The sequence below is a fragment of the Lissotriton vulgaris genome, chromosome 12, assembly GCF_964263255.1.
Source record: "Lissotriton vulgaris chromosome 12, aLisVul1.2, whole genome shotgun sequence".
NCBI lineage: Eukaryota > Metazoa > Chordata > Amphibia > Caudata > Salamandridae > Lissotriton > Lissotriton vulgaris.
This window is the reverse complement of record NC_141700.1, coordinates 270,655,339-270,676,176: the sequence shown is the minus strand read 5'-3', so window position 1 is coordinate 270,676,176 and position 20,838 is coordinate 270,655,339. Positions and strand designations below refer to the sequence as shown.

Below are 20,838 nucleotides of genomic sequence, written 5' to 3'. Positions count from 1 at the left end.
CGCGGTTGGGCTGTGCTCATGACGGAGCGGTTCTGTCATGGCCCCGCCCGCTCAATAGAACGCCCAGCGCAGGCGCGGCGGCAGGGCCATGATGGAACCGCTCCGTCATCAGCACAGCGCCACCGCAGCTGATGATGGAGCGGTTCCGTCATCAGCATACAAAGGGTTAAACACCCCATAACCCCATCCATTGCTGGCATGGTCTTCACTGTTGATGCCACCACAATTGTTAATTTGTATAAACGTTTTGGAGGGCTGTTCAGCTTCAATTCGCTTCCTAACTACTGCTTTGACATTTTTTAATTTGCTGCACCAAGTGCGTCTGCCCTATCTTGGAACTAAATATACTTATTTATTATTTATTTATTTAATTATAAAGTGTTGTATAGTGCAAACATGACCCAGGCAGGTATTAGAGCGCTTCACAATTAGGGTAGATATGATGCAATAGTGGGAAAGGATCATTCATTACAAATAAGTGCAAGGCGTGAGCATGACCCAGGCGCGAGTCGAGCGCTTAACATTTGAGGTCGGACGGGTCCAGTAATAAGAGAAGAGCAATCTATATCTATACTAATATTATAAAGAGAGAGCCCAAACCTTTGAGGCGGGTAATCTCAGGAACCACAGCACAAATCACAACACCCAATACATCATTGGAAAGGACAGTTGCAGCAGATGGACATGGGCTATACAGCTGCCTACCATATACATTAGAAGGGTAAAAGAACCTTAGGGGCAAAGTAGTCCCTTGTGGGCATGGGCGTTCTGCTAGGGGTGTTGTGCTGGGGGCGTGTGCATACAGCGATGGGCGTGGCATTCTTCCGAAAAACAAAGCCTTCACAGTACTTCCTTGTGGGCGTGTGCGTTCTGCTGGGGGCGTGGCCATACAGCGATGGGCAAGGCATTCGCGCGGCATTCGTGGAAAATGGCCGAGCAATCCTGGATGCGTTGTGCTGGGGGCGTGGCCATACAGCGATGGGGGGGCTGAGGAGAGTCAGCGTACCAGCGGGGATTAAAAAACATAAAGAGACTGCTCTTTCACACACGTGCAGCATCGTGTGCACGCTGTCACGCACTGAACTCTCAAGGGGCTGAGGAGAGCCACTGTACCAGCGGGGATACAAAAAAATCTACAGACTGCTATTTCACACATTCTATTTCATACTAGGACAACGTCGTGATGGGCTGCTAGTCAATATATACAATACCAATAAGTGCATAGCCTGCCAGCACAGTTAATCACCGGGGTAGACTCAAGTAATAGACAATCAAGGCATCAGAAAAGAGGGGGAATAAGGCAGCAGAGCCATGGCCTATGTGGCAGAAACTTGAACAGTAGTTTTTTTGTTGTTGTTTTTTTAAAATCCTTATTGGAGGAGGCGGTGGATGGGATTCGAAGTACTTCCTGATCGGGTAATGGTAGAAGAACAACCCATATATACAATACAAATATGTGCAATGACATGCTAACAATGTTATTCCCAGGTGTACAACCATATAATAGACAATCACAGCATCAGAAAAGAGGGCAGAAATTAATTAGCAGAGCCAAGGCCTTTAGGGCAAGAACTTGATCATTAGGATTTTTTTCACGTCCTTTTTGAAAGAAGCGGTGGATGGGATTCTACGGACTTATATTTTTAAACAAAGCCCAAAATGGCTACTGCATCATGATGTAAGAGCATTCATGCATGTTAAAGCACGCACGTGTGTACGACTTCACGCTGGGGTCACCATATAGATTCTTGTTTGTTTTAACTTTTGCCAATGCTGAACAGCAAAAAAAGCATTGGTAAAACCAATAGGTCTGCATTGACAAACCCAATAGGCAGACCGACTGATTTTGCCAATGCCTGGTATCCTCTCTTCCAAACTCCTTTTTCATGAGCCATCTGTTCTGTGAAAGATTTTAAGCTCTGAGCGACAAGTACGAGAATACTTTCAGAAAAGAGTCACATATTTATATTTAATTTCTCTACTATTCTGTATTAGCCCAGTTATATTTTTTGTATGTGCTCTTGAAACTGATATTGGATGGTGTAAATACCTGATAAAAAGCATTGGCAAAGGCTAATATAGCTCTGGTCCTGGCAAACTTGTGGAAGTCCTATCTATCTATCTATCTATCTATCTATCTATCTATCTATCTATCTATCTATCTATCTATCTATCTATCTATCTATCTATCTATCTATCTATCTATCTATCTATCTATCTATCTATCTATCTATCTATCTATCTATCTATCTATCTATCTATCTATCTATCTCAGTATAGAAAACGTATTTAGTTTTAATTCACATCAAAGGTGGCTATGATTCCTATTGGCGGCACATAGAAAAGGTACTATTAATAGTGTGGTTGGCAGAGGGCAATGAGATTGATAGTTGGACAGAAAAAAAATGGATGAAACTGAAGATGTCTACAGACCCAAAGTAAACAGAGCTGACAAATTCATCTGACAGAACCACACTGGGGTCATCTAAGAGTTTTTTTTGAGTAGTTGTTTTGACTGTAGGGAAACTGTGAGCCTTCCTGACAGTCTTGAGACGGTAGACCTTGCGCTGTTACTCTATAGTTGGACTTGCCTATGTCACTGGAAGGCTGGAGAGCCTTCCACTGCAGGGAGGTGTGTGGTAAGGAGGAGAGGTAAGAGGGTAGTAATAGTTTACTGGTGGGGTGGCGGCAGTAGTGACTGAGCAAGGGGGGGGCAGAAGCTCGCCTACTGTAAAGCTGCGCCAGCAGCACAGACTGGCATCATGTTCAACAGCTGGGCACCTTAGCTCGCGCTGAACAATTACATTCTAGACCTGATAATGGGCACCTAATGAAAGGCGGTGTCATCACCAGGGTGCTGGCAAGCCATCTGAAGGGCACTGCCAGCTGCCTTCCTGTCCTTTCTGTTCCGAGAGACAGGATCACTGTCCCAGGGGTCAGCAGGCCTGTCACTCACCCCAGGCATTCTCTGGCTCGGCTCCTGCTCTTGATGTGCACAATCCTATCTCCACTTTCAGAGCGGACTTTATTTATGAAGCGCTTACCCTGCAAATTAAACCGCCTCTAGGAACTTAATTCTTGGCAATAGAACAGTTAAGGACTGACGGCCCGAATGAGTCAGCTTTAAACTAACAGAAGAACACAGTTCTAAACGCATGCAGGATGCTACAGTCAACCCGGAAGCAGAAAGCGGAACCGTGTGAGTAGATCCGGTTCGTCGATGAGTACAGAGAGCCCTGGTCAGTATCTGCCTGGGTCTACGGTTATCAGTGGATGTGTGCAGGATAGATGGAACTTTTCAATCAGTCACAAAATAAATGTTTATTATTACACTTTCGAACACGGTACTTGGACATATTACAACATCTGAGAGGAAATGTCTGAGCCTCTTTTATTGATAGACACCTTGTAACAAGAACAGTGTCGAATCAAACTCACACAGTTCCTCTCCACCGGGCTTGGCCTGGAAGCCAGTCCTTTCTCACAACAAAACTGCAGAAAATCCCAGCTTGCTATCACAAAGACGGCTCCCCCATGCCATACACACATAAAGTCAGCATTGTGTATGAGTCTTGTTGCCCAAGGGTCTGCCGCTTGCTTCGGACTTCTTGAATAATACAAAATATATTTATTTTAGCTGAAGACGATGTTTTCAAATGACCCATCGTGATAATGGAGAGCGGGAGGCTGAGATTCTTCAAATACCGGTCAAATATCTGTGACATATTTGTTAAGAAAGAACAGGGCATTCATAGACCATACATTTTGAAGTAGTAAACTACACAATGCTTCTACAGATTCGTTTTTTTCCAGATTTAATAATCACTGATTATAAAAGTCAGGAAGTGAACAGTTGGTGGAACAGCACGGGATGCGCTTGTGGGAGTATATTTTGGCTGCGTTCATTAAGTTAAAATGTAAAACATAAGGGTCTGCAACAATGTTAACAATAATGACTAGGGCCCTTATTTATGAGGCCTTGCGTCAGTTTTGAGCCACCGATGCGTCACTTTTTGAGACGCACCAGCGGCGTAAAATATGAGCCTTGTTGCGCCATATTTAAAAAGTGACGCATCTAGGTAGATGCGTCACTTTATAAACCACTGTGCCACATTATACCTGCATCAGGTATAATGTATGCAGAGGGGGCGTTCCCCCGCAAAAAGCCTCGTAATAGTGACGCAGTAAAATCTATGAGATTTCACTGCGTCACTTTTAGGATGCTGTTGCGTCAAAATCTTGCGCCTGGCTCACAGCAGGCGTAAGACTGACGCAAGCCCTTTCACATGGGGCTTTCCCCATGTGAAAGGACGCATTGCTGGAGTTGCATCACTTTTGTGACACACTCCAGCATTACGTCACTTTTGCGCTTACAGATACGTCAGAAATACTGACGTATCTGTAAGTCCTTGCGACATGATGCGTCATACATTAAATATGACGCATCATTGGTGTCGCAAGGAGTGCGCAGTGAAAAGTGACGCATCGCTGTATTCACGAGCGATGCGTCACTTTTCATAAATGAGGCCCTAGTTGTCTATTGATTACTATTTCCCCATGTGTGCTTTTGGAGGTGTCATTAATCGATCTTAGAGGCTGTGCTTCAAGGTCTAGTTTTAGGGCCTTATTGCGAGGTTGGCGGTCTTCCTGTTGGCCCACCACTGCTACGCGGACAGGAGGACGTCATGCTGACATTGTCGAGGGCCCGCCTGCCAGATTACATTTGTAATCCATGTTGGGCGGGTGGTGCTGCGGCGGTCTCACAGCGGCGGTTGTATAAGGCTCATAGGTGAATCTTAACTACAGATGCCACAGTGACCGCGCCTGCAGCAAGTACCTGCACGGTGTGGCATGCATGTCCCATTGTGCAGGAACTGGGGTGCAGTGCAATGCCAGGGGGCACAATATGTGCCCCCACCCGTGCACACCCCCAGGAGCAGCAGGGAGCCCTGTTCGGACCCCCTTAGTTGGCTCTCTCCCACGCTTTTCATGGCGGGCTCACTGCCATGAAAGGGGCAGTTGTCAGGCAACTCGTAATATGCGCGGTGGTGCTGCAGCCGCACTGCCAGCATATTGCCGCCTCCTTCCGTTGTGCGACCATTGCAGGACCCTAGATGCCTGACGGATGCAGCAATTCTGTGGGGGTCCAACCGCCACACTGCTAATACTGCAAGCAGACCCGCAGTGGTAGTGGTAGTCGACCGCCACCGTATCCGTAATAGGGCCCTTAGTTTTTTGACCCATATTGTAAACAGAATGATGTTCTTCTTCAGGATATCATACTCTGCCGCACATGTGCAACTGCTTTCCAAATGAAAGTGGAATTAGTTAAAGCATTGGTAGGCTAATACCAGAGCTAAATTGAATTAATATGTTAGGCGCTTACGGAGCTCATTGAGTACCTGCCTAGGTAGGCATGTTCCTTTTGTCCTCTCCAGGTCCACCACTGGCATTTCACCTCCTACGTTTTCGACATTAATAGGGACATGTCAGAGTGTGCTACCAATACCTACTAACACCACTACTGTTTGGACGTGGCGTGGATTGAGTTACAGGGATGGTCCCTCAGTTCATTCACTTGGGTGATGTTGCAGAATTGAAATTCAGTGCCACCGCTACCACACCGCACACAACCTCAATCCACCATTTACACCACTTTGGCCTGCGGGTGCATATGGTGGATTGAATTAAAAATAGTCCTGGTGCTAAGACTAAAAGGGGTCCTATCATATGGAAATGAGTTGGTGTGTATTAATCACAATGCTGATTGCTGGTGGGGAAGGAAAGGGCAATGGTTTGTTCATCGCCATGCTTTGGGCCAGCAGATTTTGAGGGGTCAGAGGAGTTTCCACCAATATTTGGCGCAGTAAGTGGCTGGGATGAGACATGAACCTTGACTGTGGTCTGGGGCAGCAGGCCTGACCTTGGAAGGGGTACCCATTGCCGTTGGTGAAAGCAAGTATTGGAAGTTGGGGAGGCGGCTTAATGGTACCTGTGGCAAGGGTGCTGTGGTCTTAATAAGTGATTTGGGGCCCGATGTAGGTCACCAAATACCAGTCAGTAACAGCCGAATTCGGCCGTTACCGACCGGTATTTGGTGATTGAGATGTAGGGGGCTATATTTTACAGAATCCGTAAATTTACCGATTAGGTAAATTTACCGATTCTGTAAAATACCGAATCGGTAATTTTACTGATTCGGAAAATTCCTGATGTAGGTAGCACTGTTTCCAGTGCTACAGGCCTTTCAGATTCGGTATTTTACCACCCAATCCAATTGGATGGTAAAATACCGAATCCAGGTGTGCATGCACACCTATGCCATGTGACAGACAGACATGCCCTTAGGGCATGTCTGTGTGCCACATGGCACACATGCCTGTATTTGGAGTGCTAGAGGGTGTCAAAGTGACACCCCCTGCACCCTTGCTGGAATCGGTATTTACCGAATCGATAAATACTGATTCGGTAATGCCCATTGATTCCTATGGGCTTCAATGCCCATTGGAATCAATGGGCATTACCGAATCGGTATTTACAGAATCGGTAAATACCGAATCTTAACGATTCGGTATTTACCGATTCTGCATTACCTACCCCCCCCAGCCCCCCCCCCCCTCTATTTTACCACTTCTTAAATACCGATTCGGTATCATTCGGTATTTAAGAAGTGGTAAAATAAAATTACCTACATCGGGCCCTTGGAGCCTAGATCATTGGAAGAGAGCTCCGTGAGGTTGACTACATATGAGTCATTTCCAGTGCATGTTGTGGAACAAATGGACAGAGCCAGGCGCGTGGTATATTTGTTCCGCATAACTCTGTGGCTGGTGTGTATAGAATCATAATAGTGTGAACGTCCAATCAGAAATGAATATTGGAAAGAGAGTGTCAAAAGAGTAAGCAGGACAACACAATCTTCCATTGAAACTAGATTTGCACAATGTTAAACTTAAACACCACAAATTGATTTGCCTGTAGAGCCACCTCGATCCTTTGAGCTGCTGCCCTGCAATGAAGTAGGTGGAGTTTTCTAAGGTTGGAGGATTGTTTGGTGTCTGTCAATGTAGGGTGGGGATTCGGAGCTTGGCTGCCATGACGCTACCTGGTGAGTTGAGTTGCCATGGACTTGTGTGGAGTTGCGCATGAGGATCTCTTGTCTGGTTAGCGCCTCAGGATCGAGCCCTCTGCTCCCATTGGCTGCCAGTGACGTGCAGCAGATCAGCGTTCATAGTGCCATACCTTGCATGAGGTTAGTTCTCACTACACCTGTAGCCTACAATTTGATATGCTTGAGGGTAGTCCTCCTAACAAACAAAAACACAAACTGCTGACTAAGGGATCATTTATACACTTACCTATATCAAATTATGAGAATGAATCCTTCAGAGAAAGGTGGAGAAGTGACCAATAACGATGGTCCAAAGAGATCCAAGGGTAATATGCGCCACAGTTCCAAATCTGAATCATCAGTCTAAATGAAGAAAGGAGCCCAAAATACCTAAGCTGTTTAGCTTTTGCTGTAGTATTTATATTGTGAACACAGCCCAAGGGCATTTTACATGAGCACAAGACTACATTACACAAGGTCTGATTCCTTTTATTTTTTTGGGGGGTGGGGGGGCAAGCACAGGGCAATTCAGTGATTTGCTCTGAATCACAGGATATTCAGACAACGGCAGGACTCGAATCCGCTGCAAAGTTGGCAGCTTGGGCCTTTATGCCACCTATCCTTGAGCGCTTGCGGTTAGCACTCGCCACGCCTGTTTCTTGCCTGAGTCTGCACCAGTGGCTAGTGCTCGCCACACCTTGCGGCTGGTTGCTGACGTTAGCTAGTGGCCAATCCACGTCAGGCCCTGGCATTAACGAAAACTTTTGTGCGCACCAGACAGGGCAAAAAAGCGTTAACAAAAGACCATGTTTTCCTGTGACCAGTCCTGCCCTCAGGGTAAACACAACCTTTCCATTACCTTTTGACAGGATAAATTAGGAGGCAATAATATTTCAATAAGTGACAACCAGGTGAACAGTCACACTCCTTAAACAGGCGTGTTTGCTTTAGAGGCAATAAACCTGCCATTGTGATTTTTCTGCAGAATGGCTAACTGCCTCTTTCATCCTGGGAACAAGGGTATGGATTATTAGCCTGGCGCCAAACCCACCTTTTTGTCTAAAAACCTAAACGCTATTGTGAGTTGGATTTGACAATGCAGCTGTATGTAGAGCTATTGTTAGCAGTTCTTTAAAATACACCTCCAGTGGGCTTTGAAACCGCTCACATGAGTATTGCTTTCTCACCTCATGCTATTGGCCGTTGTGGTACATTCTTCTATGAAGAGCTTGCATCTTCATAGAAGAAAGTACAGAAAGTGCAGAGAGCCACACAGAAGTCAGTCGTCCTAATTTGTTCACAGCCATGATCCTTTCTCAAATAATTCTTTCACAAGGAAACCCAGCCACTGTGGACTTTAGTGTTTTTAGGTCAAGCCTGGGCAGTGCATGCGCTGCTCTGCGAGGCATGCTGTATTAAAGTATAGACTTGAAGCCCCGCCCACTCTCCGTCCATGTTTGTCATTGGCTTGTGTCAATGTCCTTCATAAATGCTGGCTTCTGATTCATTAGTAGGCATGTTAGTCCCTCCTTAGTACAGCCTTGCCTCTTAATAAGTAACCTCCCATGAGGACTGGCCCTTTTACTTCTGTTGTTACACGGTATGTCTTATTTAGTCTGTAAGCACTGTTTTCTTTATTGAATGTCTCCTACTACAGGCACAACATGCTTTCCTGCAACATTCAGCAAGCCATGCGGGCATTAACTGAAATGAAATAGGTCTTGCATTTACAAGAGTTTGAGCTATTGGCATTGTAAATGACAATGCCTTTTATTTATGTGTTAATTATCAAAACAGATAAATAAAAGGCATTGTCATTTACAATGCCAACACCTTAAACACTCACAAATGCCAGACCTAATGCATTGCAAATGTTTGTTTAGGTCTGGCTTGGAGAGAGCATTAGCAGAATGGACAGCCTCTGGTAATAAAAAAACAAAATTCAGGTGTAAATACATACATATTTATACAGGAGCAAGAGCCGTCCAATTTAGGTCTAATGGCCTGGCGTTTTTCTGAATGATAGTTCCATGCATAGAAAGTCGCCAGGGTCCTGCATCCTATTAGCATAGTTACCTAGTTTCCAAGGTGCTGACATGATTGGCTACTCCGGTACAGATTTCTTTCTTTGAACTCTGGGGCTTGTAATTTTGGTGTTATAAACTAACAAACAAGACTACAAGTCCCTTCTTGCACAGTGTCCATGTACACATAATGTTAGCCTGAGACAATGTAGTGGGTAGGTCAGCGGCGGCTCCTCTGCTATGGCGGAGGAGCGTCGCCCACCCCAAAAACGTCAGGAGAGGAGAATAAAAAACAACACTTGTTTAATTTCTCCTTTCTTACCGAGTCTTGTGGGCAGGGCCCGGGAGATGAAGGTAGTGGGAGTGCACTCCCTTCACTGCTCATGATTGTTTGGCCGGCCCTCTCAGGTCAGCCAAACCATGCACAGTGAACCTCTCTCCAACCCCAGCTACATTGCTGAGGTTTGAGAGAGCAGGCACTGACTCCCAGTCTGTCCTGGAGCACTGTCCGAGGGTGCTCAGGCGAATCCTGAAGCTGCTGTCATGTGAGAGGAGCTTCTGGATTGGCAGCAGGGTGGTCTGGGAGCCTGTGCCTGAAGCAGAGAAAAGCGATGCGGATGCGGACGCGGCCGACTGCAGTTAAGTTTTTGTTTTTTATTATTTTTTATTCCTCCCTCCCTTCACGACCCCGATGCCCCCTTTATAAACCCCCCCCCCCACCCGCCCAGCCACTCATTTCAAACTATTGGGGTAGGTACATCTACACTATATCTCCTTAATTGGTTATGTTGAATGTCACTGACCCTTTCAGGGCAAAGGTTATGTAGAAACCTGTTGATCAGGATGTAGAGACTTAAAAGGATAATAGCGGCCTGGAAAGTCCTGCTTTGTTTTAGCCTTAGCACAGAAGATATTTATTGTGGGTATTCATAGTACACCTCCGGGCAATTCATCCTCATACATTCAAGAGGATCCTGGGGTTGTACTTACGTCTATGATCATCTAAGGGGGCTAAATCAAAAAGATCTTCTCAAAGATCTCCATTAATGGGGGCCCATTGGGTCAAATGGGTCACTCACTTTTCCACTGAGGAGCATGACCCACCAAGGAGCCTGACCCATGTGGATCATGACCCAACGAGAAGCGACCCGACGAGGAGCATGACCCTACAAGGATCATGACTCGACGAGAATTATGACCCAGGAGGAGCATGACCCATAAGGAGCATGATCTGACGAAAAGCATGACCAGGCAAGGAGCATGACCCATGAAGAGCATGACCTGACGAGGAGCATGAATCGACAGGGAGCATGACCCATGTAGATCATGACCCGACGAGGAACATGACCCATGTGGAGCTTGACCGAACGAGGAGCATGACCCAGAAGGAGCTTGACCGGATGAGGAGCATGACCAATGAGGAGCATGACCCAATGAGGAGCATGACTCAACGAGGAGCATGACCCAACGAGGAGCATGACCCTACGATCCATGACACAACGAGGTGCATGACCCACCGAGGAACATGACCCAGGAGGATCATAACCCAGGAGGAGCATGATCCACTAAGGAGCATGACCTGACGAGGTGCATGACCCGAAGAGGAGCATGACCCCAAGAGGAGCATGACCGAGGAGGATGACCCAACGAGGAGCATGACCCAGGAGGAGCATGACCAGACGAGGATCATGACCCACAGAGGAGCATGACCCACCGAGGAGCATGACCCACTGAGGAGCATGACCCACAGAGGAGCATGGCCCATGAGGGGCATGACCCAATGAGGAGCATGACCCACCAAGGAGCATGACCCAGGAGGAGCATGACCGAGAAGGAGCATGACCCAACGAGGAGCATGACCCACCAAGGAGCATGACCCTATGAGGAGCATGACCCACCGAGGAGCATGACCCGATAAAGAGCATGACCGAGAAGGAGCATGACCCACCGAGGAGCATGACCCACCGAGGAGCATGACCCACCGAGGAGCATGACCCACCAAGGAGCATGACCCAGGAGTAGCATGACCCAACAAGTAGCATGACCCGATGAGGAGCATGACCCGATGAGGAGCATGACCGAGGAGGAGCATGACCCTACGAGGAGCATGACCGTACGAGGAGCATGACCCAACAAGTAGCATGACCCTACGAGGAGCATGACCGTACGAGGAGCATGACCCAACAAGTAGCATGACCCGATGAGGACCATGACCGTACGAGGAGCATGACCCAGGAGGAGCATGACCCACCGAGGAGCATGATCCATTAGGACCATGAGCCATAAAGGAGCATGACCCATGATGTAGGCCAGTTAATGTGGTGTGTGTTTTTGCACCCTAAGCATGGATTATTTTGTGACCTAGGAAAAGAAATACTCAATCTTGTGGAAAGTCGCACCTTTCGTTTGTGGATATTTGCCTCATGGATGATGTGTGACAGCCTCAGGACTCGTAGTAGTGCATATACATGTGTACATTGAGGGGCTTTGGGACAGCCTTCTTCATCCATTGATCTGTTCAACTGTCTTTCACATGTTGCTTCTGCCCCCCATGGTGTACAGCATGTGGCCTTGGGTCAGCCCACCTCTTCCATGAGCTGGTTTCCACCGAAGATGGCAGCATTATTATTATTATTATTATATTTCTTATATAGCGCCGACCCCCGAAGGGGTATCTCCGCGCTTGCCTTGGGAACCCGTCCTGGTTTTTCCCTGTGAGATAGCCCCTACAGGGCATCCCCAAGGTGAAAGCCAGGCATCCCGCCGCGGAGGGGGGGGGGGGGGGCGTTGTGGAGATTAAGCAAGCTTAATGCCCAGAGTTACAGAGTGTGAACCCATGATTAGGTCAGGCACCGAAGCGAGAATTATCGAGTCCGTGGACATTTGAGCTCAAGACCCTGATCATTCTCTTGATCACAGCTGCACATCCGCCTAAAAATGAAGTGCACTTTAGGAACATTGGTTTCTTTTTCAGTCCCGTTTTTAAAATGTTTCAGCAATTCAAAGACGATGGTACATTTTTGCTGGGCCAATAAATATCCTGTTTTCTTGTGGGCTGGATTAAAAACTGAAAACGGGCTGTAAGCACCTTAATACCATGCTATTAAGCACTGGTTAATTGTTTTATTTTTAACATTTTATAGCAACCATATTGCTGCCACTTTAAGGTGGCGGCGTGTTTTAATGTATTTATTCTTTTTTTTCACCTCACTACATATACTTGCAATAAAAATACAAAAAAACAACCATCGTACTATTTTGCCAAGGTCGGGCCTATTGGCTTTGTTGATGCTTGCATTGACTGGGAAGGTCCATTGGGACGAGCCAAAAGTCACTGGTGCCTAAATGTAGATTATTGGCCAATCACTAGATAGCTCGTGCGACTCTGTTAGAGGGGCGTTGATGACGATGTTTGGGAAAGCCTGGTTGCGTGTGCAATGCCAGGCCGTGGCTAGCAGGCACGCTTTGCTGCGGCTTATGATGTTAATGGAAACCTGCATGCTTGTCGGGTAGTGTTATGGCTACAACCGCCATTGGGAATGTAGAGTGTAAGGTTGCTGAGTGACTGAATAATGATAAGAACAAATGTGTGAGGTATCTGCGTGTGTGTTTTCCGAACCTTATGGTTTACAGGGCTCACTTTTTTTCCTCATGGGGCGGAGCAAGGCCTTGTTGACAGCCAGGGCTGGGGGTGGGTGTGAATTGTGGTTTAGGGTCGAATTTTCCAATAGGCAGTACACATGCACGCATGTCCTGAAACCAGGCATCAATCTCTCGCGTAGGAGGCTCTTTCAGCGTTAAAAGCAGCACTTAATTTGTGCCGGTGGCTTCCGGTGAATACCGTCTCACATTTTTGGAGGCGGGACGTTATTTTTCATTTTCGGACTTTGGCTCAGGGCAAGATTGAGAAAGGCAGCGAGGGGAAATAAGGAGGAACAGAAAGAAACGAAAACAGCGGCAACAAAAGCAGAAAGCATGGATGAAAAGTAACCCGCAAGAGTAAAATTAAAAGGCAAGAAGTGTCGAGTGCTGGAAGTGCGAGCCATGAGCCGGAATCAAGGAAAGGCAGCCTTGGTATTTTATAACCGCGAAATTTGACAACGCTAGTGGGTGTCCCCCAGCGCGATTACTTTCTAAAAATTATTAAGGTTTCTTTTTCTAGTGCAAATTAAGGACACTATTAAGTGGAAAGTGAAGAAAATTAGCTATCAACGTGAAGCCTGACCTCCACCTTGGGGGTGCCCAGGAGTGGACGCCTCACAGGGAAAGCCAGGATGGGTTCCACAGCGGTATTCGTACAAGCGCCTTGAGACCCTTGCGGGTGAGTAGTGCGCTATACAAGTATCAATTTACAAGGGATCTAAAGAATTTGGATGACAAGGAAGGGACGAAGGAGGTATTTCCAGATGAGTGAGTGTGCAGAAGGTGCTTTAACACACTAAGCTACCTTATCAGGTACCATCAGCCGAGGAACAAGAGAGTGAAATGAAAATGTAATCCATACGAGGTCATTCCAGGCTGGGTTCAGAGCAGCGCTTACCTGCAGTCCCCGAAGGGACGGCACACGGTGGCAGGCCCGCCTGGCTGGTGCCTTCTTAGAGAAGGCGTTGGCACCGCTAAAAAGGCACTGGAAACAAGATATGACTTGTGATTCTGTGGCAGAATAAACCGATTCATTATGTGGCCGCCTCAGAAGGGATCCCGAAAGGGCACAGGATTGAGAAATATAAATATAATACTCCGGCTCCATCGCTGACCTACCTCTCCGACAGCCGTACTCCACTGAGCCCGACGGCTGTACTCCACTAAACCCTACGGCCGTACTCCACAGAGCCCTACAGTCTTACTCCACTAAGCCCTACAGTCTTACTCCACTGAGCCCTACAGTCGTAATCCACTGAGTCCTACGGCCGCACTCCAATGAGCCCTATGGCCGTACTCCACTGAGCCTGACGGCTATACTCCACTGAATCCTATGGCCGTACTCCACTGAGCCCTACCGCCGATCCACTGAGCCCGACGGCTATACTCCACTAAACCCTACGGCCGTACTCCACAGAGCCCTACAGCTTATCTCCACTGAGCCCTACAGTCGTAATCCACTGAGTCCTTTGGCCGCACTCCAATGAGCCCGACGGCTATAATCGACTGAATCCTACGGCCGTACTCCACAGAGCCCTATGGCCGTACTCCACTGAGCCGACAGTCATACTCCGCTTAGCCCTACAGTCGTAATCCACTGAGCCCTAAGGCCGTATTCCACTGAGCCCTACGGCCGTACTCCACTGAGCCCTACGGCCGTACTCCACTGAGCCCTACGGCCGTACTCCACTGAGCCCTACGGCCGCACTCCAATGAGCCAGACGGCTGTACTCCACTAAAACCTACGGCCGTACTCCACAGAGCCCTACAGTCTTACTCCACTGAGCCCTACAATCGTAATCCAATGAGCCCTATGGCCGTACTCCACTGAACCCTATCGCTGTACTCCACTGAGACGGCAGCCATACTCCACTGAGCCCTACAGTCATAATCCACTGAGCCCTACGGCCGTACTCCACTGAGCCCTACGGCCGTACTCCACTGAGCACTACAGTCGTAATCCACTGAGTCCTACCGCCGCACTCCACTGAGCCCGACGGCTATACTCCACTGAATCCTACGGCCGTATTCCACAGAGCCCTACAGTCGTAATCCAATGAGCCCTATGGCCGTACTCCACTGAGCCCTATGGCCGTACTCCACTGAGCCGACAGCCATACTCCGCTGAGCCCTACAGTCGTAATCCACTGAGCCCTATGGCAGTACTCCACTGAGCCCTACGGCCGTACTCCACTGAGCCCTACAGTCTTACTCCACTGAGCCCTACAGTCGTAATCCAATGAGCCCTATGGCCGTACTCCACTGAGACGGCAGCCATACTCCGCTGAGCCCTACGGTCGTAATCCACTGAGCCCTACGGCCGTACTCCACTGAGCCCTACGGCCATACTCCACTGAGCCCGGCAGCCGATCAACTGAGCCCTACGGCGAATCTACTGAGCCCTACGGCCGTACTCCACTGAGCCCTACGGCCGCACTCCAATGAGCCCGACGGCTGTACTCCACTAAACCCTACGGCCGTACTCCACAGAGCCCTACAGTCTTACTCCACTGAGCCCTATGGCCGTTCTCCACTGAGCCCTACAGCTTTATTTCACTGAGCCCTACGGCCGTACTCCACTGAGCCCGACAGCCATACTCTGCTGAGCGCTACGGCCGTACTCCACTGAGCCCTACAGCTGTACTCCACTGAGCCCTACAGTCGTACACCACTGAGTCCTACGGCCGTACTCCACTGAGCCCTACGGCCGTACTCCACTGAGCCCTACGGCCGTACTCCACTGAGCCCGACAGCCATACTCCGCTGAGCCCTATGGCCGTACTCCACTGATCCCGACAGCCGTACTCCACTGAGCCCGACAGCCAATCTACTGAGCCCAACAGCTGTACTCCGCTGAGCCCTACGGCCGTACTCCACTGAGCACGACAGCCGTACTCCGCTGAGCCCTACGGCCGTACTCCACTGAGCCCAACAGCCGTACTCCACTGAGCCCGACAGCCCCACTCCAATGAGCCCTACAGTCTTACTCCACTGAGCCCTACAGTCTTACTCCACTGAGCCCTATGGCTGTACTCCACTGAGCCCTACAGCACAACTCCAATGAGCCCTACAGTCTTACTCCACTGAGCCCTACAGTCTTACTCCACTGAGCCCTATGGCCATACTCCACTGAGCCTTACAGCCGATCTCCACTGAGCCTCACAGTCGTAATCCACTGAGCCCTACGGCCGCACTCCAATGAGCCCTATGGCCGTACTCCACTGAGCCGACAGCCATACTCCACTGAGCCCTACAGTCGTAATCCACTGAGCCCTACGGCCGTACTCCACTAAGCCCTACGGCCGTACTCCACTGAGCCAGACAGCCAATCCACTGAGCCCTACGGCCAATCTACTGAGCCCTACGGCCGTACTCCACTGAGCCCTACGGCCGCACTCCAATGAGCCCGACGGCTGTCCTCCACTAAACACTACAGCCATACTCCACAGAGCCCTACAGTCTTACTCCACTGAGCCCTATGGCCGTACTCCACTGAGCCCTACAGCTGTACTCCACTGAGCCCTACAGCTGTACTCCACTGAGCCCTACGGCCGTACTCCACTGAGCCTGACAGCCATACTCCACTGAGCCCTACGGCCATACTCCACTGAGCCCGACAGCTGTACTCCACTGAGCCCTACAGTCGTGCTCCGCTGAGCCCTACGGCCGTACTCCGCTGAGCCCTACGGCCGTACTCCACTGAGCCCGACAGCCAATCTACTGAGCCCTACGGCTGTACTCCTCTGAGCCCTATGGCCGCACTCCACTGAGCCCTTTTGCCGTACTCCACTGAGCCCGACAGCCGTACTCCGCTGAGCCCTACGGCCGCACTCCATTGAGCCGTCGGAGGTCAGCCATTCGACCAGCGCACGAGGTCCGTGGATGGCTTTTTTATTTGCTGTCCCTCACCGTGATAGAACCTGGGGGTTAGAGCAGTAAAGATTTTTTTAAAAAAAGACTCCCCACTCCGGAAGTTTGCTTTTAAATAAAGTAAAATTATGTATAGCTTGATGGATGGCCGTCCAGTATGACAGAGGCGTCTGTTATACTTTACAACATTGATAGGAGCCACCAATGACACCAGTTCCTGCCAGTGTTAAGAAATGTCCATGGGGCGGAGACATCTCTAGATTTGGGGGACTTGATGTCCGCCTGGGCATCAGAGCAATATACTCCACGGCTCAGACAGACATACAACCATCCTCTAAACAGTCCCTAAGTATATATATATATATATATATATATATATATATATATATATATATATATATCACGAAGTTCCGTTCTGAATCCAAATCCCTCAAGTAAAAAATTGCGGACACTGGCCCAATTACGTGCTGAAATGACTTTATTTTCCTGATGTCAATACGCGTTTCAGCTCTCGCGAGCGTATATATATATATATATATATATATATATATATATTGCACTTGTATCGCTCGACGCTGCCGCTTCCCAGTTCTGCTACTCCAACTGGATTAGAACGAACAAGCCAGACCCAGCTCTTGTGCAAAAGTAGTGTTTATTTCATCAAAAGATTAACACCCAAGCAGTCCTGCATGACGCGTTTCGCCTCTAGCCAGAGGCTTGATCACATGATGAATATATAAAATTTGAGCTCTGTATGCTAATGTGTGTGGCTGTACATATGTATTCCAACATGCAGGCACACAGAAACAAGGAGGAGTGATTGTAAGGTGAAAGAAACATCATGACCAAGACTGGTAGAGGTGACTGAGAAGGAAGAACCACACCTGCATAGAGTAGAATTGAGAGTGGTCATATGCATATGCTAAGTGGGGTTCCTCCAATTGTATGCTTGGTCTTTAACATCAGCAATTCTCTCCCCTCCCTCCACCCACCAGCAGACACAGCATTGAAATCCTAAAATGAAAATGTTTCCTAATTCTATCTTTCTTGTCTCCATTCCTAATTCTAATCCTAATGTCTCTACTCAATTCCAGGCGTCAACGTCATGCTGCGGAAGATTGCTGTGGCTGCGGCATCTAAACCAGCGGTGGAGATCAAGCAGGACTGCGAAACCTTCTACATCAAAACCTCCACCACGGTCCGTACCACCGAGATCAACTTCAAAATTGGGGAGGAGTTTGAAGAACAAACTGTTGATGGCCGACCTTGCAAGGTGAACCATTCATACTCAATCCCTGCCTCAACCTCCCGCTGCAGCCGTACTTTGGCCTCTTCCTCGCTGACCAATGCTTTGCGCAGTATATGTGGTTTAGGGCAAATACCGGTAAAGTCCGTGGATTACATTAGAAAAGTAGTCATTTGTCACATGGTGTTAACCCTTCTGTGATGCAAAATATGAATTTATTGAGAAGATATCATTCATAAAGCTTCATATGCTGAGAAGCCTCATAAACACTAGATCAGGGAAGGGAGTCTGTAGCTTAATGATAATAGTTCTTAAATGTGATGACCCACAGAAAACTTAGGAAATGCAGATTCCTGTCTCTCTTCACCTGACCTCTCAGGACCCTTTCTTTGTTTTACTATTGGGCCCCGTAAAGGGGATTCTTACATTTAAACCTGACTGCATGTGTGCCCACTTGTTCTGTTCTTAGAACCTCTTCCATCCAGTCTCTTCCTCTGGTGCATTGGTTAGCCCCAGGTGGTTATATATCAGAATTTGGCATAGAGAAATATTGTCCGGACTTAAATATTGTGTCATAAATGTCATCTCTAAAATTGTGTCCCCGAGTATAGATGTTCTATTATTGGCTCCAATGAGATGATATTTTTGTAAATGATATTTAGGACACTATTTATTTCAGGTGAAATTATGACAATGATATTCTGATACCATACCACCCAAGGCGGCACAATCTGCCATATTGATCTCTAGAGACCGCATCGGACGGGTGCCTCTGAACTGTTCTGCCTGTACCTGACATTAGTGCTGTGCTTCATTTGTAAAATAAGAAGTGCCAGGGCCCTCATCAGGAGGCCATTGCAGGTTGTACCACCCATTGCCCCTGTCAGCGCTGCCAATGACAGTACCTATGAAACACAACTATCACACTCCTACAAGTGTGACAATTCAGACTATTTCAGGCCCCCAAAGCTACAAGTGTGTCTTGGGTGGCAGATTTTAGTTGTTTAAATGTATATTGAATTGATAAACAACTGTTCTACTCATCTCTGAATTAACTAAACAATGCCATCATGTGGCAGACTGTAATAAATGCTGGTGTTGACAATTAAGTGCTGGTGCTGAGCACCAGGAACCACCGGCTCAAATTAAGCACTGCAATGGTTTCAGACAATGTTCTACAGGGCAGGAATCATGTTAGATCATTAGGATATCTACAGGCATACATTTATATACAAGTAAGCCTGAACTTTAACCCCTTCCCTGCGCCCCGAATTCCGGAGCGGCGCGGGAGGGGCTAGGGGGTGGGCGTGGTGCTCCCGTACTTAAGACGGCTCCACGCCATCATGAGCACACGCCGCCCGTGACTCATGACGGCGTGGAGCCGTCATGAGCACGCAACGGGTTAAATCAAACTGTACAGTGCTCTGAAGTATCCATGAGGTGACACTCAGCACTATATAAAACTCCTAAATAAATGTATCAATCTTAAGGGGGCTAGTATACATTGACAGGGATTACCCTGAACATCTGGTATGGATCCAGACCTTATGGATGACCACTGAACATGCCTCCTGTACTTTAAAAAAAGGCAGAAGGAGGTCCAGAGAAAGTCAGCAAAGTTCACAGTTACAGAAGCTTGTATCAATCTGAATTGTTAAACATGCCCTCCCAATGATCTATAATGAGTTAAAGGAATAGCCAAGGTAGACCAAACCATTACTAGGATTGGTGACGATCCATATATAATAATGTATATTTATAATGTGTATGTCTTTTACAGTTTTTGGTTGGACTTCACTGCAAGTGAGGTACTTTGTAATGAGGAGGTAAGCTTGTGTGTAACCGATTGTGTGAAATGGGGAACACACACGTGTTGTTTTTGGGCACTACCATAGACTTTGTCAACCCCAAGGACTGTGACACAACTTAATGACAACCTGATGTATCTTTTTGTGCTTCGTGTGAGCATCAATAACAATTAAGCACAACAAAGTTCCTGTATCATTCTCCTCATTGTAGTTTCCAGGTAGAAACATGTTGTACAAGGGTTAGTTTCTCTACCTCTTGATAATGTGTGTGATGTTATGATACCAGTGCTGTTGTCTTCAGATATTCTAAATCTCTATCTGGCTACCGCTCTAGCCTCCATCACTTTTTATTGTAAAACTAAGTGGGTTAAACGCTCAATTCTATCCTCAATTACCTCGATTCCTGAAAAGTTCGGGGACAGATCAAAATAACACATTTTACAATATTTTACTTACACAGCAACATTAATATATGCTCGGTCATCTAACAGAAACTACCACTAGGTAGGCTTCATCTTCTCTCCTGGCAATGAAACAGCTGCCCTGCCCTGGTGGTGTTTATGGGGTGGCATTGCATCATAACCTGCGCCAAAGTGGTAGTATAGTCAGAGCCCCTCTACCAAGATTAAAAAATGCTGAGGCCTGAAACTGACCTCTGTTCAGAGCAGGAACCTGAATGGCTGCACTGGACATGGGATGCAGAAGGAAAGGTATAGGAAACCAGGAAAAGAGACATCCTTCCAATGTCGTTCAGAGAGATACTCCCCTCATCCCGGTCTGATACCAGCTGCAAGGAAGTGGCAGTTCCTTTATAGAGACATATTTGCTACAAAGGAAAAATAACACCACTGAGGACTGTACATTACTTTAAATACATAATAACTTTTTGTTTCAAAACTGCTTGTAATTGGCCTAACGGCTAGGGCTGTCGACCTCGAATCTGGGGAACTGGAATCGAGTCTCGGCAACGACGCTCAACATTCAGGTCGAGTTCGTGCTATATAAAACTGTGCAAAAAAAATCTCCCTTTAGTCAAAGATTTTAAAGAAGATTTTAGGACATAACCCACTCGAGATCAGTTATTGTTTTTTTATCAGTGAACCTGTTAGTGCTTCAGTTGTGTTTTTAAATCCAAAA

At 47.5% G+C, this 20,838-nt stretch overlaps 1 protein-coding gene across 1 annotated transcript in view; it reads left to right on the top strand.

Moving 5' to 3' along the window:
- Nucleotides 1-20,838, top strand: part of CRABP2 (cellular retinoic acid binding protein 2) — a 62,421-nt gene that overhangs the window by 28,719 nt on the left and 12,864 nt on the right. The window contains exon 2 of the mRNA XM_086945023.1: nt 17,742-17,920. Coding sequence (XP_086801149.1) covers nt 17,742-17,920 — 179 coding nt within the window. The remainder of the gene's footprint in view (nt 1-17,741; nt 17,921-20,838) is intronic.